The sequence below is a fragment of the Euleptes europaea genome, chromosome 4 (assembly GCF_029931775.1).
Source record: "Euleptes europaea isolate rEulEur1 chromosome 4, rEulEur1.hap1, whole genome shotgun sequence".
In the NCBI taxonomy this organism is placed as follows: domain Eukaryota; kingdom Metazoa; phylum Chordata; class Lepidosauria; order Squamata; family Sphaerodactylidae; genus Euleptes; species Euleptes europaea.
This window is the reverse complement of record NC_079315.1, coordinates 106,228,504-106,251,405: the sequence shown is the minus strand read 5'-3', so window position 1 is coordinate 106,251,405 and position 22,902 is coordinate 106,228,504. Positions and strand designations below refer to the sequence as shown.

Sequence of the window (22,902 nt, the reverse complement as noted above, 5' to 3'; positions counted from 1 at the left end):
CCTCAGATACAGTGTGAAACTGGAAAGCTGGATTGGGATGTTGGTGGGGAGAAATCAATGACAACTATTCTTCTTCTTTTTTGTCTCCCTGCAGTTGTTTGTGGGCCCTGTGCTACAGTTTGACTGGGCCAGACATTTAACATCTAATATATTAAGAAAACTAAACTGAAAATTCAAGGCAATTCGACATTGGCAGGGGAGGACCAACTAGGATACATGCGCAGGTTTTTGAAGTGTAGAACATTTTCAAATTTCACTTTTAAAATTTGAGCAATATTTAGGGTTGCCAACCTCCAGGTACTAGCTGGAGATCTCCTGCTATTACAACTGACCTCCTGCCGATAGAGATCCGTTCACCTGGAGAAAAACGGCCGCTTTGGCAATTGGACTCTATGGCATTGAAGTCCCTCCCCTCCCAAGCCCCACCCTCCTCAGGCTCTGCCCCAAAAACCTCCCACAGGTGGCGAAAAGACCTGGCAATCCTAGTGATACTTGGAGCACCTCCCACACACACACACACACACACCACTAGAGATTTTTCAGGTTTTATTTAAAAAATCATCTATTGAATATTGTTTTAATGTTATATCAATATGTGAATCAGGTTCTCTGAATCCCCAACTGTCATTAAAGACTAGTCTCTGGTCCCTTTTCATTGCTGAGATATAAGGGGAAAGGCATATGTCTGCAACAAAAGGGGCTAGAGACTTGCTTTTTAAAAATGAAAGCTGGGAAAGCTGGGACTGCAAGTCGCAGCCCAGGGTGGCGCTCAAGGTGGCCCCAACCCACACACACACGGTGCACCATATGATCAGCAGCAGCCCTGGAGACTTGGGCACGTTCACCCAGACGGAGTCCCCCAGCCCCACCCCCGATGGAGGGAGGGAGGAAGAGCAATCGCCCCGTTTCACACTGTCTGCCTGGCTAGTAGTGGTAGCTCATTGCCTGCCTGGCTCTGCACACATGCAGGTCACAATGGAGGGGTCCCAATGTGGATCCTTCACCAAAGTCACGACTGCCTAGGGTACCAAAACCATCCGCCCCAAACTTTTTTGGGAAAGAATTCACGCCCTGAAATTGTTCTGGAACAGATCAGTGGAAGACAGATGTTGTACAAAAGACCCAGGTGGCTACAGCACCGTCTTCCTCCCACCATCAACCGAGAGCATCCTCCGTTGGACAAAGGGCAGTCGTTTTCGGTCAGGCAGCCACTATTTATTGCTTTCTTCCACGTAGCGCACAAAGAACGCCACGAAGCAGCAGCCAAACAGGGCTATGGCAGAGGCAAAGATCACCACCACCACCACACTGCCAGCGGCGCTGACCAGGAAGCCCAGCCCCACCCCCACGATGATTTGGGCCAGCTGCACCATGCACGTGAGGGCAGCGCAGTCGATTCCCTTTCCTCGGCTGCCCTCCAAAGCTTCCTTCTGATTCTGAAAGGGAACAGAAAAAAGGAGACGGAGCTCAAGTTAGAGGAGGTGCCGTCTGTGCTTGGTTGACCATTGCCCATTCATTTCCCTCATGGGTTGTGCTCTGTAATTCAAATACGGCCCAATCTTGCCAAGTGATAGGGCTGCCAACCTCCAGGTAGTGGCTGGAGATCCCCTGCTATTATGACTTATCTCCGGCCGATAGAGATCAGTTCACCTGGAGAAAATAGCCACTTTGGCAATTGGACTCTATGGCATTGAAGTCCCTCCCCAAACCCTGCCCTCCTCAGGCTCTGCCCCCCAAATCTCCCGCCAATGGCAAAGAGGAACCTGGCAACCCTACTGAGTGAGCATCTGGAGCCATTGATGCACGGCTGTTTCCTCGCGGTCTACTTTGGGGCTTTGCTTTGATTATGCATGTATTTTCCAACTGTCAGAGGTCGCCTCTCCCTCCCTGTGCGTTTCCACCCGTTTTGCCCACGTTTTCTGGATTCGTGTTTAGCCAGCATCCAGAAAATGCGGGGAAAACATTCGGGGAGAGCGAGGGGACCTCTGACAGAAAAAGCATGCATAATCAAAACAAAAGCCCCGAAGTAGTCGGAGGGATGACTGCGAGGAAACAGTCATGCATAAATGCCCCCCAAAAAACCCTCTATTAAAAACAAACCTGTTTAAAAGGGGTAGGACATTTCTCCAGATTGTCCTCTCCTTTTAGCTCTTTACTTGAAAGTAAGTCTCACTGAGTTCAATTGGGCTTACTTACTCCCAGGCAAGTGTTTTTGTGTGCGTACCCCCTTTTGATTACGCATGCCTTTTCCGACCATCCAAAGCAGTCGGTGAGGGAAATGTCCCTGCATAAAAGGCCCAGGATTGGCTTCAAACTTGGGTTTTTTTGCAGTGTGAAATGGTTTGAAGAAATCCAGTATTCACTGGATGGATGGCCAGATATCAAAGGATTATTTTTTTGCTATTATCTACCATTTGTGGCTATTTTAAGTGTTTTATTTTCCTACATCATTGAAATGTTCGAGCGCTTGACTGAAGGGTCTTCCGTGGAGATTAAGTTCACATTCAGCAGGAAACAAGAGTGCTTCATGAATTTTAAAGGTTTAACTTTGCACGGTCAATGATTAATACTCTACTGAAGTGCATATTTTCCACAGAAAAACCTCTCGATGGCCTTGACATCAGCTTAATGAATCTACAGATCTTCCAGCAACTCTTGATTTTTTTTCTTTTTGCTGTGCAAACTTTACCTGAGAAAGTCTGAAATAAAAAAGCTTTTTTTAAAATATCAGAGTTGGCCAAACCAATTGAATCATCAGTAAAGCAAACAAAATTGATTCTCTTTCAGGAGACATCAAATGACATATGATGAGTATCAGATTTCTGCTCAAGCATCTCACAGTCCTTTTAGCTTTGCTCAAAATTGAACAGCCCTGAGAGAGTTCTGTGGAGGTAGCTTCTTCTGATTGTGCTAACCTGACTAATTTGTAAAGGCTGACCTGGGTTCACTGCTTCTTCTGGTGAAGTCCCACCCCAAAATTCAATCTGACTTGCATTCAAAACACCTGCTTAGCTGGGCTGTTTGACCCAGTAAAATTAACTGTCCGTGGACTTCAATATGAAGTTGGAGAAACATTTGGCCTCATTCTTTGGATCATCGTGATAGATGAAATCACAATGCAGTTTATCTTTGACTGCAAAGAAAGATTTATTACAATAAATGGGGTGTCTTAGTATATTCTGAGACACCAGACAAAGATGCATCCATCCCCTTAAGGGATCAATGGCCACATCCGCAGAAGAGAACAGGCAGTTCCAATGGGGATGGGGGTAGAGGAATCCCTGAAGGTTAGCTACTGGGCAGCAGCAGTAGTGGAAGGTGACACTGGCGGAAGATCTTTCGTAGACAACGGCAGTGCCACTACGGCTAACTCTGGTTAGTACTGCGCAGAAGAAGGCACTGGTAAACCACTTCTGACCAACCTTTACCTTGAAAACCCTATGATGAGACAATCCAAAATGAAAAAAGATATAGTGCTGGAAGATGGGACCCCCAGGTCGGATGGCACTCAATCTGCTACTGGGGTAGAGCAGAGGACAAGTACGAGTAGCGCTGTTCTTAATGATGCGATTGGACTAAAGCCGAAAGGACGTTCAGTGGTTGACATGAATAGATGCAAAAGGAAAGTCCGAAGCTGTTCGACGCATATAATAGGAACATGGAATGTGAGAAGAGTGAATCAGGCTAAGCTTGAAATTGTTAAACAAGAAATGGAACGCATGGACATTTCAGTCCTGGGAGTAAGCGAATTAAAGTGGACTGGATTAGGACATTTTCAATCAGAAAATTACAAAGTGTTTTATTCAGGGAATGACAAAAAGAGAAGAAACGGAGTTGCTTTAATAGTGAGGCAAGATGTAGCAAAGGCAGTCAGGAGCTATAATGCAAAGTCTGACCGAATAATATCAATCAGACTTCAGGGAAAGCCTATCAACATAAGCATCCTTCAAGTTTATGCCCCAACTACAGATGCTGATGAGGAAGAAATTGAAAGTTTTTATGCCAGTGTTCAGGAAGAAATTGATCACACACCTAAACAAGATATGCTGATAATCATAGGTGATTGGAACGCAAAAGTAGGAAACAAAGCAGAATCAAATGTTGTTGGCAGATTTGGGCTAGGAGCACGGAATGAAGCAGGAGAACGCCTCGTAGAATTCTGTGAAGACAACAATCTGTTCATTGCAAACACATGTTTCAGGCAACCAAATAGACGATTGTATACATGGACATCACCAGACGGCCAGTATAGAAATCAAATAGATTATATAATTGGAAGCAGAAGATGGAGAAGCTCTATTCTCCCAGCCAAAACAAGACCAGGAGCCGACTGCGGTACAGATCATGAATTGGTAATATTGAAAATCAAGATAAAGCTTAAGAAAAACACCAAAACATTCATAGCACCAAAATACAATCTAAGCAATATTCCGGAAGAGTTTAAAGACCATGTAAGGAACAGATTTGCATTACTAAGTTCAAGTGAATGTAAACCTGAAGAACTATGGGTGGAAACTAGAGATATTATCAAGGAAGAATGTGCAAAGACTATTCCTGTAGCCAAAAGAAAAGAAAAACCTCAATGGATGTCTGAGGAAACTCTTAAAATTGCCAGAGATAGACGAGAAGCAAAAGTAGAAGAAATAGACAGAAATAGAATCAAAAGTCTAAGTGCAACATTCCAGCGACTAGCACGTAGAGACAAAAAGACCTATTATAATAACCAGTGTAAAGAAATAGAAGAGAACAACAAAAAAGGAAGAACAAGAGATCTGTTCCACAAGATCCAAGAAATCAAAGGGAAATTTAAAGCACGGTTAGGCATGCTGAAAGATCAGCATGGAAATACATTAACTGAACAGGACAAAATAAAGAAAAGGTGGGAACAATACACTGAAGAACTATACAGAAGAGATGAAAGGATAAAAGATTCTTTCCAAGAAGAATCTTTTGAAGAAGAACCTACAGTTTTAGAAAGTGAAGTGAAAGCTGCATTGAGAGCAATCGGGAGAAACAAATCACCAGGAGCAGATGGGATATCAATAGAGCTATTTCAAGCCACAGAAACGGAGTCCATCAAAATCTTGACAAGAATATGCCAACAGATATGGAAAACAAAACAATGGCCCACAGACTGGAAACGATCCATTTACATTCCAATTCCCAAGAAAGGAGACATCAAAGATTGCAACAACTATCGGACCATTGCATTAATTTCTCACGCAAGTAAAGTGATGCTCAAAATCTTACAGCAAAGGCTGTTACCATAGATGGAACGAGAAATGCCTGATGTTCAAGCTGGTTTCAGAAAAGGAAGAGGCACTAGAGATCATATTGCAAATATACGCTGGTTACTGGAGCGTACGAGAGAATTTCAGAAGAAAATCAGCTTGTGTTTCATAGATTACAGCAAAGCTTTTGACTGTGTGGATCATGAAAAGCTATGGCTGGTTTTAAAGGAAATGGGTGTGCCACAACATCTGATTGTTTTGATGCGCAACCTGTACTCTGGACAAGAGGCCACAGTTAGAACAGAATATGGAGAAACGGAATGGTTTCCAATTGGCAAAGGTGTCAGACAAGGATGTATTTTATCTCCCTATCTCTTCAATCTATATGCAGAACATATAATTAGGAAAGCAGGATTAGATTTAGATGAAGGTGGAGTGAAAATTGGAGGGAGGAACATTAATAATTTGAGATATGCTGATGACACCACATTATTGGCAGAAAATAGTGAAGATTTGAAACAACTACTGCTGAAAGTTAAAAGAGAAAGTGCCAAAGCAGGACTGCAGCTGAACATCAAGAAAACAAAAGTAATGACCACAGGAGAATTACACAACTTTAAGGTTGACAACGAGGAAATTGAAATTGTTCAAGACTTTCTATTCCTTGGCTCCACCATCAACCAAAAGGGAGACTGCAGCCAAGAAATTAGAAGGAGATTGAGACTGGGAAGGGCAGCCATGAAGGAGCTAGAAAAGATTTTGAAGTGTAAGGATGTGACTCTGGCCACCAAGACTAGATTAATTCATGTCATCATATTCCCTATTACTATGTATGGGTGTGAAAGCTGGACAATGAAGAAAGCTGATAGGAAGAAAATAGATTCTTTTGAAATGTGGTGTTGGAGGAAAGTGTTGCGGATTCCGTGGACTGCCAAAAAAACAAATCAGTGGGTTATAGATCAAATCAAGCCTGAACTGACCCTAGAAGCTAAAATGACTAAACTGAGGCTATCGTATTTTGGTCACGTCATGAGACGACAAGAGTCACTGGAAAAGACCGTCATGATAGGAAAAGTTGAGGGCAGCAGGAAAAGAGGAAGACCCAACAAGAGATGGATTGACTCAATAAAGGAAGCCACAGCCTTCAATTTGCAAGATCTGAGCAAGGCTGTCAAAGATAGGACATTTTGGAGGACTTTTATTCATAGGGTCGCCATGAGTCGGAAGCGACTTGACGGCACTTAACACACACACAGTATATTCTGAGCTGCATCCTCAGGAATTATTTAAATTCAAAGTCACAAGAACACATGAAGCTGCCTTATACTGAATTAGACCCTTGGTCCATCAAAGCCAGTATTGTCTACTCCGATCGGCAGTGGCTCTCCAGGGTCTCAGGCAGAGGTCTTTCTCATCACCTACTTGCCTGGTCCCTTTAACTGGAGATGCCGGGGATTGAACCTGGGACATTCTGCATGCCAAGCAGATGCTCTACCACTGAGTCACAGTCCCTTGCCGAAAGTTAGATTTAAACTTTTTTGTGGCATTGTGTTCACTGTTAAGAAGAAGAAGAAGAGTTGGTTTTTATATGCCGACTTTCTCTACCACTTAAGGAAGAATCAAACCAGCTTACAATCACCTTCCCTTCCTCTTCCCACAACAGACACCCTGTGAGGTAGGTGGGGCTGAGAGAGTGTGACTAGCCCAAGGTCACCCAGCTGGCTTCATGTGCAGGCGAGAGGGGGGTGGAATTTGTTTGACTTTCATCTCTTGCATCGGGACCGCGAATAGGCATTTTAAAGGTCAGATTTAAAAAAGGAGCGTTGAGAGAGCATCAAAATCGACCCTGCATAAATGGCCTACCACACATGCCGAATAATGCACTTTCAATCCACTTTCAATGCACTTTGCAGCTGTCTTTTACTGTGTGAAATGGCAAAATCCACTTGCAAACGATCATTCAAGTGCATTGAAACTGGATTGAAAGTGCATTTGGGACATGTGAAAGCGCCCTAGATCTGCTTCCCTGACTATGGCTCCCACATTATGATCAGCAGATCCGAACTGGAATGTTGCATTTTGTAGCTGATATAGGTAAGAGAACCTTTAAGCAAATGCTGCCGTCTCCTGAATTGTACCAACTGTCTGGGAAGATGGCACCAGGATGAGACGCATGATCCAGATGTGTACCACGCTGACACAGCAAAGTGAAAGGAAGAAGCAAAGAGGCTTTGCCAGAGAAAGTGGCCCTCCCAACTGGTTCCAACCATGTAATTTCCCCTGAGACTTAAAAGCACCTCCACACAAAACAACCTGGGGCTTTCTGCATATTAGTATTAAAGAGAGAGACCTGGGCTGTGGTCTGTCACCCCCTTGTTGCATAGTGTTGCTCCCACCCTCGATGGGACACATGAGGAGTCAGAACATGGATCTGGTAGCAATGAAAGTGCCGATTTTATTAACGAGAAATATGAAATACCAATGCTGGTTCATTCTCACTTACCTCTTCCTCCCTGTGATATTCAGCAATGAGGTTGAACGGTACGGTATATAATGTGCTGGACATTACGCCAAAGAGGGAACACAGAGCCAGAGTAGAATAGATTTTGGGGAAGAGTCCAATAAACCCAGTGCCCAGTCCAAAAAGCAGATATCCAATGAAATAAAGTCCCTTTAATCCTATGTAAGGTAGTAGGGCTTTCTGCAAATCTGTTGGGGTGGGGGAGAGATGAGAAAAAAGAGGGGATTTTGTTTTTGAAGATAGAAGTATAATTTATTAATACGGTCACTGACCAGCAGGAAAAATAACAGCCACAACAGATGATAAGAAAACCACAACTGCAGCTACTACAGCTACTACAAATAAGCCTAAAAATTACATATTACATGTATGAATAAAATTTATATAAACATCGTATAACTTGGTGTGACCCCTTTAATATTTTGAGTAATAAAGTATTTCTGTTACTCTTATCCTGTCAGGGTACGACATATTTTAATAGCGGCAGCGCAGAATTTGGCAGTCAAGAGTGTAAACTGTGATTTTTCATCCGTTAGAAGCTTCTTAGCCAGAAACTCATCTGGCTGGTCAGGGAAAGTGTTAAGCAAAGGGGAAAGAACCCTTGTGCAGACTTCTTGGTAGAATGAATGTTTTTAAAGGTGGGCATTTTAACCACAGTTAGAGTATGGGATGTCTCACAAATTTTGAAAACACTTTTTTCTTCTTTACAAGTAGGGTTGCCACCTCCAGGTGGTGGCTAGATGAATCAGTGGCCTGAGTCAGAGTAAGGCCACTTTATATGTTTCCTGGGAATGGGAAGACCAAGCAAACAGTATGAAGATAGACAAGGATCATTGCCCTGAAAATACTGATTATTGAAAAAAAGTGTTTTTGGAGCCTGGTACTTCCAAGAGTGTCTGGAAACTATATAAGGTACTTTGAGTTCTTCAGAGAAACAACAGGATGCAAATGAAATCAATCAGTCTATCAATTTGCGTTGGAACTTCACATGGTTCCACTTGTAGGGTTGTCAGTTCTGGGTTGGGAAATTCCTGGAGATTTTGGGGATGGAGCCCAGGGAGGATGGGGTTTGGGGAGAGGAGGGACTTCAGCAGGATATAATGCCACAGAGACCAACTTCCAAAGCAGCCATTTTCTCCAGAAGAACTGATCGCTGTCGGCTGGAGATCAGTGGTAATTCCAGGAGATCTCCAGCCACCACCTGGAGGTTGGCAACCCTACTAGATCATTTCTAGCACTAAACCCAGACTGAAACAAAAATACTGAAAGTAATGATGGTATACCACAGTAATTAAGGAATGAGGGGAAGTTTGGCTGCCTTCATGTGTGTGGTTTCTTTTTGAGGATATATATCTCCCAACCCTACTCTTTACATGTGAACAGGCAGAAACATGAATATGTGTGAATCCACACACACACACCCATCATACAGACCACACTATGATTTAAGAAGCACTCGATTTGGACCTCATCTTCACCATAAACTCACTATTACCTTGGGCCAGTCACATACTCTCAGCTTAGCCTACCTCACAGGATAAAACAGAGGAAAGAAGAATGATGTAAGCTGCTTTGGGTCCCCACTGGAGAGAAATAAATATGAATAAAGTAAAAAAATAAATAAATTATCATTAGGTAGGTCACACTCTCAACTTCTCACCTGTAATTGTGGGATGGGTGCAATAACAATGCTGTAAGACCACTGAAATAGCATATGTGAAGTCCTTTTAACATTTAAAGGGCTCTATAAATGCCGACAGGGATGCCAGCCACCAGGTGAGACCTGGGCATCACCTGGAATTACAGCTCGTCTCCAGACTACAGAGATCAGTTCCCCTGGATAAAATGGCTGCTTTGTAGGGTGGAACCTGTGGCATTGTACCCCACTGTCCTGCAAAGGCTTCAGTCCCCAAATCTCCAGGAGTTTCCCAACCTGGATCTGGCAACCCTAACCCCCCCCCATCCCCTGCTGGTGACCAAGGGGGCCTAGTAACCCTAAATGCCTAGAAGCATTCACATCATTATCAGGCAGGAGTCTATGGCCATTTATGCTTGGTAATTAGCAGTGCATTCCAGGCCGAAGTGCCCCGCATATATATTTTTTTAGTTTTTCACGCTGAACCGTTATTCAGGAAGTGACTGCGAAGCCGGTGCGCACCTGCTTCGCATTTCTTAACAGCCCCTTTAACACGACTTTTTGTTTTTGCTCTGCCCCTGCCTCGAAGAATCCCCTCAAGGAAGCATGCAAAATCACAGCCACGCGCTAGCTATGCAAACGGTGTTTGCTAATGGCTATGCAAACGAAGGACCAAAGGAGCAGGCGAGTGGGGTGGGGGTGGAATTTCTCCTTTTGCATCGGGACTGTGAATAGGCATTTTAAAGGTCACATTTAAAAAAAAAAAGAGCTTGTTGACCCTGCATAAATGGCCTATGTCTTGGTGGTACTCACAGGAGTAGAGTGAGGAGGAAATGGCATTGATGCACATCCCCCAACATCCCATCTCGACGCCCCTTTCATAAGTCAGATAAGCCGTGGAGTTATGAGGTGCGTAAGGATCGCCGTCGAACACAATCTGCAGCGCCGCCACAAAAGAGAAGGAGAGGGATTATGCCGATATCGTCACGTTTTCCCTTTGTCAACAAACATGCAGACAAAAGACTAGGAAGGGAAAAGGGGAAAGAATCAGAGGGAAGAAACACTGGAGGTTGTTGTGTAAATGTATGTTGTTTCGTGACTGTTATTTTGAAATTTTATTGTGAACCACTCTAAGCACCAGCTGGGGGGTGTTTGGGGGGAAGCAAAATGGAAATATTTCAAATGGATACATGAATGAGAACTATGCAAATGAGGCTATAATGATCACACTAGCTCATTACTGGGGATTTAGAACATGCATTTATTTAGAAAATAATTCATAATGCCTCGTGGAACCAACAGAGTTTGGAGAATGTAAGGCGGATTCCTCTTTAAAGTTGCTAGCCTGCAGTGCTGCAGGAAACAAAACAATATATTGCTAGGAGATGCTAATAGAGTCCTAGGGTGAGGTGGAGGGGAATGAGGGATTTGTAACACGTTGCTCAGCTTTATTGTAAACAGGCAAAAGGAAAATAACATTACTGCAGGCTCAGGAACCTTCACTATTAAAACTGGCCTTTCAACCTTGGAAGATAAAAAGGCAGATGCGCTTTAAAACGAAATCCCCATCCATTAGGGTTGCCAGATCCCTCTTTGCCACCGGCGGGAGGTTTTTGGGGCAAAGCCTGAGGAAGCCTGACTATTTAGTACGTGTGCAATTTTTGCTCCAGCATTACCTGGAGGTTGGCAACCCTACCATCCATTCAAGAAACCCAATAAAAAGGCCTGAGGGCATCCATCCTGGCTCTATGGAGTCTCCTGTACGGCTGTTTGACCCTAGATTTTTACAGATCTGAGTTTGCCGCCACGTACGCATAACCAAATGGATATAATAATCCAAATAAGAAGGGGGTTAGTCTGCACTTTTAGGTGACGGTGGATTGTTTTCGTTACCTGTCCCATGAAGTCCGTGAAGAAGAGCATGTTGGAGAGGAAAGCCGTCCATCCCATCAAATGGCTCATGCACAAGCAACGATAATGGGAAGGCATGCTTAGAAGCGCTTTGAGGAGGGCCTTAAGCGTCACCTGCCTCTCAACCTGAAAGGAAGAATTTCCCAGTGTCTAGTTTAAAGCCCACCAAAATCATCAGTGGAAGACAGTCAAAGAGATAGGACGTCCCTGCTTTCTTACCCCAATGAATTACTTGCACTCTTTTAACAATGGCAAAACCTGAATACTCTTTCTTGTGCTATTTGCCCACGGACACTGGATGACACTTTGTAGCCCAAGGGGTCTCAAACCGGGTATCTCAGCACCAGGATTAAGGTTGCCAGGTCCCTCTTCACCACCGGAGGGGGTTTTGGGGGGCACTGCCTGAGAAGGGCAGGGTTTGGGGAGGGGGTGGACTCCAATGCCATAGAGTCCAATTGCCAAAGCAGCCATTTCCTCCAGGGGAACTGATTTCTATCGGCTGGAGATCAGTTGTAATAGCAGGAGATCTCCAGCAAGTACCTGGAGGTTGGCAACCCTAACCAGGATGCAAACACTGGACTCTCTGCCCCATCAGGGAAGCATGCCAGAGAAAGATTCTACTGGCCTGCTTTCCGCTGCACTCCAGCGCCACCACTGCAAATGGGCAGAGAACGATATTGGAGCCAACAGCAGGGATCAGCTGAAACAGGAGGCCAACAGAGTTTGAGCTGCTCTTGGACTGCTCAACCCCTCTGGGTTGTTTGCCTCCAGGCCCCCTGGCCTGACAGTAGGGTTACAGCGAGTTGTTAAAGCCGCAAAAAGTAAAAACTGGACCTGCAAACATGCAAGTATTCGTATTTAGGTGTAAACCCGTTTTATGAGTGAAAAGGATACCTAGCTGGCTGACAAAGTTTGGGTTCACACTTAACGTTGGAATACACCATTGCTTCACACATGTTCCATGAATAGGGTTGCCAACCTCCAGGTACTAGCTGGAGATCTCCTGCTAATTCAGCTGATCTCCAGGCTGATCAGTTCGCCTGGAGAAAACAGCCACATTGGCAATTGGACTCTATGGCATTGAAGTCCCTCCCCTGCCCTCCTCAGGCTCCGCCCCCAAAATCTCCAGGTATTTCCCAACCCGGAGCTGGAAACCCTATCCATGAAGTTATGTCAATAAAACTATTTCACCAGCGGATAGCTAGAGATTCTCTCATTGGGATGTCTGGTGTGTGTGTGTAAAGTGCCTTCAAGTGGCAGCCGACTTATGGTGACCCCTTTTTGGGGTTTTCATGGCAAGAGACTAACAGAGGTGGTTTGCCAGTGCCTTCCTCTGCACAGCAACCCTGGTATTCCTTGGTGGTCTCCCATCCAAATACTAACCAGGGCTGACCCTGCTTAGCTTCTGAGATCTGACGAGATCAGGCTAGCCTGGGCCATCCAGGTCAGGGCGGGATGTCTGGTACATAATTATTTTATTTAGAGAGTTTTTATGCTTCTTCTTCAAGGAACCTGTCTAAATGAAAGTTGATTCAGTAGTATTTTAGTAAATAAAACTGCTAGATTAAAAAAAAAAGTAAAGTGCTATTCTACTTGCTTTTCTCCCCTTTGGAGCTTTATACAGCCTGGAATGGGGGTGGGGCTGTACCGATTAGGGTTGCCAGGTCCCTCTTCCAACCGGTGGGAGGTTTTTGGGGCAGAGCCTGAGGAGGACGGGGTTTGGGATGGGGAGGGACTTCAATGCCATAGAGACCAACTGGCAAAGCGCCCATTTTCTCCAGGGGAACTGATCTCTGTCGGCTGGAGATCAGTTGTAATAGCAGGAGATCTCAAGTTAGTACCTGGAGGTTGGCAACCCTAGTACTGATGAGGAAACAGCGTGAAGGGAAAGCATTAAAAAAAAAACCTTTCCAGAGTACCACCGCCCTAGTCTAGATCAGTGCCCACACATCTCCCGCATCTTTTTCTGAGGGAAAATTACACATCTGGAGTTCCAGTCACAGGACCCCAGTACCACACACAGTTTGGTTCTTGCTTTCCAGCACAGGTTTACAGCTTTAGTTCCTAAATTTGCCCTCCTACGCTGGATCTCATAACCATGCTGCCTCTAAATTTCTCAGACGATAAGTTGGTGAACACATCAGTCTACTGGCTAGGGTTGCCAGGTCCCTCTTTGCCACTGGCGGGAGGTTTTGGGGGTGAAGCCTGGGGAGGGCGGGGTTTGGGGAGGGGAGGGACATCAATGCCATAGAGTCCAATGGCCAAAGCGGCCATTTTCTCCAGGGGAACTGATCTCTATTGGCTGGAGATCAGTTGTAATAGCAGGAGATCTCCAGTTGGTACCTGGAGGTTGGCAACCCTACTACTGGCACAGATGGGTGGGCCTGAAAGTCCTTGTTTAATTCCTCCAGGATTTTGGCTGTCTCTATGTGCTCGAGTTTCTTTTCAAAAGATGACTGGCTTAAAAGGCAGCTGTGTTTGTACCTCCAGGTACACAGGGATGATGCTGAATTTCAGGGGAAGAAGAGGCTCAACTGAAGCTAAACCAGGACATCAAAGAGACTTTAGAAGCATGACACTGTTGTACTGGAGGAGGTGATGTAAGAGGCCTGATCCTCTGGGAATTGCCTCTGACAGACTGCCCAGCCGCTAGAGAAACACAGCATGCTTTTACACTAGAAATATCAGATTAAAAAGAAAAAATCTGAACCAAATGCTTACGGCTCATTTCCAGCTAATATATTAGATCTGATTTGTGCAGTTCTCATTGAAAGGTGAGGCTTATTTCTGAGCAAATATATTCACAAAAGTCCAGGGCTACACATTTCTTTTACTTTCTAACATTGTTTCCCAAAAAAGAGACTCCAGGTGCTCCAGGGTGGTGTAGTGATTAAGAGCGGTAGACTCTAATCTGGAGAACCGGGTTTCATTCCTCACTCCTCCACAGAAGCCTGCTGGGTAACCTTGGACTAGTCACAGTTAGGGTAGCCAGGTCCCTCTTCGCCACCGGCGGGAGGTTTTGGGGATGGAGCCTGAGGAGGGTGGGGTTTGGGGAGGGGGAGGTACTTCAATGCCATAGAGTCCAATTGCCAAAGCGGCCATTTTCTCCAGGTGAACTGATTTCTATCAACTGGAGATCAGTTGAATTGCAGGGGAACTCCAGCTAGGACCTGGAGGTTGGCAACCCTAGTCACAGTAGTCTCAGAACACTCTCTCTGCCCCACCTACCTCACAAGGTGCTTGTTATGGGGAAAGGAAGGGAAGATGATCGTAAGCCACTTTGAGACTCCTTAAAAGTAGAGAAAAAGTGGGGAATGAAAACCATCTCTTCTATTTATTTTTGGAAATAAACATAGGTAAAACTGCTATGGAATTTTCTAATTTCCATTTTCAGACAGCAGCTTACACACATGTGGAATAATAAGAATTAACATCAAAAACTAAAATATTGTATAAAGAGTCATCTTGGAGAAGCATAGGTAGAGAGAGAAATCTCTCCCGTACTTTTACCATAAAGGAAGCTGGCACCATCAACAGAAGGGACTTGTGATCTAGAGGAAATGTAAGAATTGTAACCAAGACGAATGGTCCATCAAAAATTAGTTGCATGTAAGAGTTAACCTTCATGTGGTGTTCAAGTCTCATCACTGCAACATCTCACACATATCCATATGTAAATATGGATTTGGACTGCAGTGCTGATAAAAGAAGCAGATTAAAATTTCCCCATGCACTGATGCTTTGATCCAAATGCTCCTCCCTAGGTTACTGGTAGGGAAGCATCTTGTCATGCCTGACTTTTTTTCCTTATCAGAAGCTAAAGATGCCTGGGGCAGGGAATTTTTGATCAAGGAAACAGCCCAAGATGAAGAGCTGAACTCTCCTTCCCCAGCACTATAGCCCTGATCCATCCTCCTCACCTCCTCATAGAATCATAGAGTTGGAAGGAACCACCAGGGACATCTAGTCCAACCCCCTGCACAATGCTGGAAATTCACAGCCACCTCTCCCCCACACCCCCAGTGACCCCTACATGCCCAGAAGATGGCCAAGATGCCCTCCCGCTCATCATCTGCCTAAGGTCATAGAATCAGCATTGCTGACAGATGGACATCTGTGTGTGTGTTAAGTGACATCAAGTTGCTTCCGACTTATGGCAACTCTATGAATGAAAGTCCTCCATGTAGCCTCTGCTTAATAACCTCCAGGGAAGGACAGCTGACCACCTCCCGAGGAAGCCTGTTCCACTGAAGAACCGCTCTGTTAGAAAATTCTTCCTAATGTTTAGACGGAAACTCTTTCGAATTAATTTCAACCCGTTGGTTTTAGTCCGATCTTCTGGGGCATCAGAAAACAACTCGGCATCGTCCTCCATATGACAGCCCTTCAAGTACTTGAAGATGGTTATCATATCGCCTCTCAGTCTTCTCCTCTTCAGGCTAAACATACCCAGCTCCTTCAACCTTTCCTCATAGGACTCCTTTTCAGGCCCGCAAACCACGTGGGAGTTCCAATCACATAACTGCATCATATGTAGTTAGACCCTTAGTCCCATGAAGATCTATGTGCCATCACTCAATTTCATTGCTTTCAGTGGGATTTAGTCATGATTAACAGTTTTGAATCCTGACCTGGATGGCCCAAGCTAACCTAGCGCTTGTCATATCTTGGCTCCTAAGCAGGGTCAACCCTGGTTAGAGCTGAGATGGGAGACTACCAAGAAAGTCCAGGGTTGCTATGCAGAGGCAAGCAATAGCAAACCGCCTCTGTTTGTCTCTTGCTTTGAAAGCCCAATGAGGGTGCCATAAATTGGCTCTGACTTGATGGCCTTTTCTACCACCACTTTTAGGATCAGACTCACTTCTCGCCTCCCCCCCCCCCCAAATATCAGGCTCTAGACTCTATTTTTATTTTAGACAATCTGGTATTCCAAGTTGAGATATCAGTTTGTGTTAGGGTTGCCAGGTCCCTCTTTGCCACCGACAGGAGGTTTTTGGGGTGGAGCCTAAGAAGGGAGGGTTTGGGGAAGGGAGGGACTTCAATGCCATAGAATCCAATTGCCGAAGCGGCCATTTTCTCCAGGTGAACTGTTGGCTGGAGATCAGAAGAAGAAGAAGAAGAGTTGGTTTTTATATGCTGACTTTCTCTACCACTTAAGGGAAACTCAAACCGGCTTACAATCACCTTCCCTTCCCCTCCCCACAACAGACACCCTGTGAGGTAGGTGGGGCTGAGAGAGCTCTTAAAAGAACTGTAACTTGGCAAAGGTCACCCAGCTGGCTTCGTGTGCAGGAGTGGGGAAACAAATCCAGTTCACCAGATTAGCCTCCGCCACTCATGTGGAGGAGTGGGGAATCAAACCCAGTTCTCCAGATCAGAATCCACCGCTCCAAACCACTGCTCTTAACCACTACACCACGCTGGCTCTCAGTTGTAATGGCAGGATATCTCCAGCTAGTACTGGAGGTTGGCAACCCTACTTTGCACTGTAGTCAAGGTTCCAGGATCACAGTCTTAATTGAAAGAGGCTTAAAAACAAGAATGAAAAGTAGATATTGTAATATAAAAAAGGTGCCATTACCGGAGCGTCTGGTTTTTCACTGAGCTTCCCTTGTTGAGATAAAGTCTGAATTTCTTTATAACCATTTTTAAAATAGCCATCCTTGACTGTTCCTACGGAGCCATACTGATAGGGCTTTTCTGCGTTCAGCAGGTGTTTCGATTCTACCGAGACGGCGGCGAGGGATGCTTCGGGGATACTGCACAAATGGACAGCCAGACAGATCAGGAACACGAGAGCTGCGTAAAAGAACATCACCTGGAATTCTGATCCCAAATATTTTCCCAAGACAGTATGACCCCAATCAATGGCACCTGTGAGATAGCCAAGGGCCCCTCCTAGACCTAGAGAAAAAGAAGAGACACGCCCGTTAACATACAGCAGCAGCTTACTTGTGAATTATTTAGACTACCCTGCAAATTCTTGGTTTGTTTTATTTTTGCTTCTTGCTTATCCAGTCATAAAAGCCTTTTGCCACCTATCAATAATGTGTTAAATATTTTAATAACGCATTGCAGCATAATGTATAATGGCCAACTAAAATATATGAAATATATATATATAACATATATTACTCCCTGGCCAACTTAGCCTTCACCTCAACCTACGGTTGGCCAGCTCCAGGTTGGGAAATACCTGGAGGTTTTGGAGGTGGAGCCTGAGGAGAGCAGGGTTTGCAGAGGGGAGGGACTGTAATGCCATAGAGTCCAATGGCCAAAGCTGCCATTTTCTCCAGGGGGAACTGATCTCTGTGGCCTGGAGATCAGTTGTAATAGACTAGAGGAAGAGCTCTAACCACCCCCTGGAGGTTGGCAACCCTACCCCAGCCTCATATTTTTTGAAAAATTCTGCTGAAAGATACTCCAGCTCTGGCGAGTCCCTAAGAGAAACAGCAACCACAAATATGGAAGAGCCGCCCAGAACAAACTATGTCATTGGCACACAGACGGGAGTGAGAGGGTTTTTCTGGATGCAATCAAATAAATCAAAGCGGAACAGACATGTGTAACTAAGTTTGTAGATAAACTAAAATCCTCTTAAGGAACAGTCAGCCCTTGTTCCAGAACTAGATAGTCTGTAGAGGGGAGGCCACACCGAGGGCCATCAATAGGGTTACCAACTCCAGGAAATTCCTAGAGATTTGGGAGGAGATGGATCTCATTGGAGTATAATTAGGGTTGCCAGCTCCAGGTCAGGAAATACCTGGAGATTTTGGGGGCAGAACTGCACAAAGTGATCTACAACCGGAGAGCTGGTGATGTGTGCGCGAATTCTAGAACGATGTTCTAGAATCCTACTTTTGATGGGTCGTGTACTGGAACCCACGTAAATTTTGCCGCAGGGACATAAAAGGCAATACACGCAATATTTAGTCTCACAATTCTTTAACTTCGAGACATAAACTACATGCTAGGCATTTATGGCATTTAAAATGCCCTTTATTTACTCTATCATTCCCATGAGACATGATGTCAGAATGTACCACCTTATCACAGATTGAAGTCGATTAGGAGGTAGTACTGCTACACTTTTTGTATCCTTATGTGGAACAAGCTGACTATTGTTAATTAAAGAATGGCAACAATAATGGCAGTCGAATTCAAGAAGGGATCAGCTTTTGAAAGGGACTAGATATTGTAAGTATAGAAACTATGTTGTAAATAACAAAAATATTAGAATTGTTTTTCTTAAGAAATAGTTTATAGATTATTATATGTAATTATTTGTATATTAAGGGGGGACTGAAGAAGAGATTAACATAAGAAATCAAAACGGCCATATCCCCACAGGTTTGTGGCTTCACTTCGTGGAAACTTTCATGGAACCACCATTTCATAAGAACATTGACCTTTTGGACTGTTGATGATTGCTCTTGACTGTTCATGTCTTTTGATGGTGTACATGTATGATGTTATTTGTCTGTATGACTAGTTGTGGTCAGTGTGTATTTGTGTAGCTTTATAAATTTTGCACTTTGTGTAAGCTTTTCGCATCTATGCTGACTACCTGGAGGTTGGCAACCCTAGGTATAATACCAAGAAGAATGAGGGGGGGTATTTCAGAACTGGAATGGTGGTGGGAGATGTGATTCATGTTTACTCTTGGGTCCCAATAGTAGCTCAGCAATCCTGTTCGTGACAGACCATTTGGTTTAAGGATGTTATAGCGTAGGCACCCTTTGGGAGAGAATGAAAATGAACTCATGTGTCCCTGTAGGAAGGAATCCTTAGCAAATAACTTCAGCTGGTGCAAAGTGCAATGACCATATTTTTTTGTGTGGTATGAGCAAACGGATCCTATTTCCCCAATACTGAAACAGCTGCATTAGCTTCCAAGTTCAAGGTACTGGTTTTTGCCGTTAAAGCTTTATACAGGCTGGGTCTAGGATCGCTTAGAGAGCTTCTTCTCCTGTATGAATTCTTCTAGATCAACTGGAGAGGCTTTGCTTTGATTTCTACCTACAGATTGTCCTCCAGGAACAGCAGAGCCTTTTCAATAGTGGCCCCAAGAGTTGTGGAATTATCTTCTGGGGGTAATTTGCCTTGCCCCATGCTTCGGTTGCCATCTTCCAAGTGCGGCCTTGAGATCCCCGGATTTTAGGGTTACCAGGTCCCTCTTCGCCACCGGTGGGAGATTTTTGGGGTGGAGCCTGAGGAGGGCGGGGTTTGGGGAGGGGAAGGACTTCAGTGCCATAGAGTTCAATTGCCAAAGCTGCCATTTTTCTCCGGGTGATCTGATGTCTATAGGCTGGAGATCAGTTGAATTAGCAAGGGATCTACTGCTACTACCTGGTAGTTGGCAACCCTACTGGAGTTACAGCTGATCTCCAGAGATACGTTCCGCTGGAGAAAATGGATGGTGAATTCTATGGCATTGTACCCCGCTGAAGTTTCTCCCTAGGCTTCACCCCCCTAATCTCCATGAATTTCCCATCCCAGAATTGATAACCCTACTCATGTAATAAGAGCTTGGAAATTATTTTACTCAGGACCGACTTTCTAAATTGATATCTGATTACTAGTTTTAATAATGTCTGCTTCTCTTAACATTTTACACTATTTTTGGCATTTCACTTTTGTTATATTACTATATTTGTGTTGCTTTTAATTCATTATGATTCATTTCGTGTGCCACTTATTTTGTCAGAAGAAAATCAGCCTATCGATTTTGACAAGCAAATAAATGAAGAGACGCCACAATGCTCGATGCTTACAAAGGACAACCCAGGCTGAAGATTAGGCAAGTCCCACGTAAGCATAATGAAAAACCTGACCCCAGGCCTACTCAAAGTGTCCTTTGCCCCGTTATGAAGTCTGGGATGGATTTATCTGTAATTATTCAGGCAAGTCTGAAACCCTGGCTGGGATAAGAAAAAAAAAGTCAATTGTTAGTCCTTCTATGTTTCCAGCATCAGCTTTCTGCAGTGAGAAGTCCCAAATGCAAAAACATTCACAATGAGAAGAGCGAAAAACCACAGAAGCTGTGGATAGCTAACTAGACACGTAACAACCTAAAAGGACAAAATCTGTATACACCCACATTGGAAATAACTCTGATGGGATCCGACGTCACAGCCCCTGGGGCTGCCAAGAGGCATAACCTCCTCTTTGTGTTGTGAGATCAGCAGACACTCAGACCACACGGCCGCTGCCTTTCTTCTCTCCCCCTCTATAGCAGCCTGATATGCAAAGCTGGTCTGAAGGTCAGAGAAAGATCAGCCAAAGTGTGCAACCACAGGGAAAGGAGAAGCCCTCATTTACACTGCAAGGGACAGAAAGACAAAACTGTTTGGGCAAAATATTTCCAGCAGAGAGGAGTTGATAGGGTTGCCAGGTCTCCAGGCGATAGAGATCAGTTCACCTGGAGAAAATGACCACTTTGGCAATTGGACTCTATGGCACTGAAGTCCTTTCCTCCCCAACCCCCCCACTCAGGCTCTGCGCCAAAAATCTCCTGCCAGTGGCAAAGAGGGACTTGGCAACCATGACTATAATGGCAACCAGGAGCATTGCCACTATGTTCCACTAGCATGTAGTGCTGGGCATATACAGCTGTGAGTGTGGGTAGGCTTTCCAGGTGCCTCTTTGCCACCAGCGGGAGGTTTTGGGGGCGAAGCCTGAGGAGGGCGGGGTTTGGGGAGGGGAGGGACTTCAGTGCCATAGTGTTCAATTGCCAAGGCGGCCATTTTCTCCAGGGGAACTGACCTCTATCGGCTGGAGATCAGTGGTAATAGCAGGAGATCTCCAGCTGGTACCTGGAGGTTGGCAACTCTAAGTGTGGGTGATGGAGCACTTGCAAGCAAACAGGCAGGGAAAGGGCACGCAGGCAACAAGGGTGGTGCATGGGCAAGTAAGTGGCAATAGGCCCCGACAGCTCAGAGTATGTTGATGCCAACCTTGACTGTGTAAAGCAGGGGTCCTCAAACTTTTTAAACAGAGGGCCAGTTCACTGTCCCTCAAACACTGTTGGGGGCCGGACTATACTTTTTGCAGGAGGGTGGTTGTGGCTAATGGGAGTCGGCGTGGCTCTCCTGTCCTCGCGGCTTGTCTCTCTTTCCTCTTCCCTCCCATGTGTAGGGAGCTGGGAGGAAGTGACCGGTCGTCACATGAACACATGAAGCTGCCTTATACTGAATCAGGCCCTCGGTCCATCAAAGTCAGTATTGTCTACTCAGACCGGCAGCGGCTCTCCAGGGCCTCAGGCAGGGGTCTTTCACATCACCTACTTGCCAGGTCCCTTTAACGGGAGATGCTGGGGATTGAACTGGGGACCTTCTGCACACCAAGCAGATGCTCTACCACTGAGCCACAGCCTCTCCCCTCTAATACATGAACACATAAAGCTGCCTCATACTGAATTGGACCCTTGGTCCATCAAAGTCAGTATTGTCTACTCAGCCCGGCAGCGGCTCTCCAGGGTCTCAGGCAGAGAGGTCTTTCACATCACCTACTTGGGACCTGCTGCATGCCAAGCAGATGCTCGACCACTGAGCCATGATCTCAGGCTGAGGTCTTTCAATTCACCTACTTGCCTGGTCCCTTTAATTGGAGATGCTGGGAATTGAACCTCGGACCTTCCGCATGCTGAGCAGATGCTCCAGCACTGAGTCAGGGCCCCTCCCCTGATCTCTGTCGTCTGGACATCAGCTGTAATCCCAAGATATCTCAAGGCCGCACCTGGAGGGTGGCAACCCTATTTTAATCCCCCCATTGCACACAAAGAGCCCCACCTGATCCCCCCCCCCAGGGATCAGGGATCTCCCCCCTCCCTCCCCGTCTCACCGGAAGCGCCCCCCGCAGTGCTGGCACTGGTCGCCCACCCAGCCGAGCTGGCACTCGCACTGGCTGGTGCCGGGCTGGCAGTGCCCTCCGTTGGCGCAGGGCTTGTCGCACTCCTTCGCCTCCATCGAGGCGGCTGCCGGAGCCAGCAGGAGGGCGAGGGCGCCCAGCAGGAGCGGGAAGGCGGCGGCCATCATCGCCGCTGCGCTGCCCGCCGGTCACGGCTGCCTCTGGCAGCGTCGCTCCATTGCCTCAGCTCAGGTGGCGGCTGCTGTGAGAGGCTCGGCGGTCAGTCCGCCACGGCTGGCGCACGGATGGTGGCCGGAGAGGGCTCCCGCTGTGGCGCGGCTTCCAGGGAGCAACAGTGGCCGGGCGAGCTCATCCCCTCCCGCGCTAAGCGTCACTTTCTTTTTTCCCCCACAAAGGGGGGGAGAAAAGGTCGTCGCTCCGCCCCGGCGTGTCCCTTGGGGATCAACACACTTCCTCCCAGCATTACCATGCAGCTGCAATTTTTAAAAGGGGCCAGGTTCAGGACCCTGACGGGCCGGATCCGGCCCGCGGGCCGTAGTTTGAGGACCCCTGGTGTAAAGGCTAAATCTGCTTGTGCCTGAGTTAATCCTAGCCATCAACCTTTTCCCAGTTGCATGGCCATGACCTGGGTTCTGTTCTTTGCCCCACTTAGGGTTGCCAACCTCCATGTGGTGGCTAGAGATCTCCCACTATTACGACTGATTTCCAGCCGATAGAGATCAGTTCCCCTGGAG

General features: G+C 45.9%; 1 protein-coding gene across 1 annotated transcript in view; it reads right to left on the bottom strand.

Moving 5' to 3' along the window:
* Positions 1–1,205: 1,205 nt before the first annotated feature.
* SLC45A2 (solute carrier family 45 member 2) overlaps positions 1,206–22,902 on the bottom strand; it is a 29,166-nt gene continuing 7,469 nt past the window's right edge. Inside the window, exons 4-8 of the mRNA XM_056848309.1 lie at positions 16,881–17,203; positions 11,282–11,425; positions 10,202–10,325; positions 7,735–7,940; positions 1,206–1,436 (exon numbers count right to left, since the gene is read on the bottom strand). Of these exons, the coding sequence (XP_056704287.1) occupies positions 1,212–1,436; positions 7,735–7,940; positions 10,202–10,325; positions 11,282–11,425; positions 16,881–17,203 (1,022 nt within the window). The 3' untranslated portion in view covers positions 1,206–1,211. The remainder of the gene's footprint in view (positions 1,437–7,734; positions 7,941–10,201; positions 10,326–11,281; positions 11,426–16,880; positions 17,204–22,902) is intronic.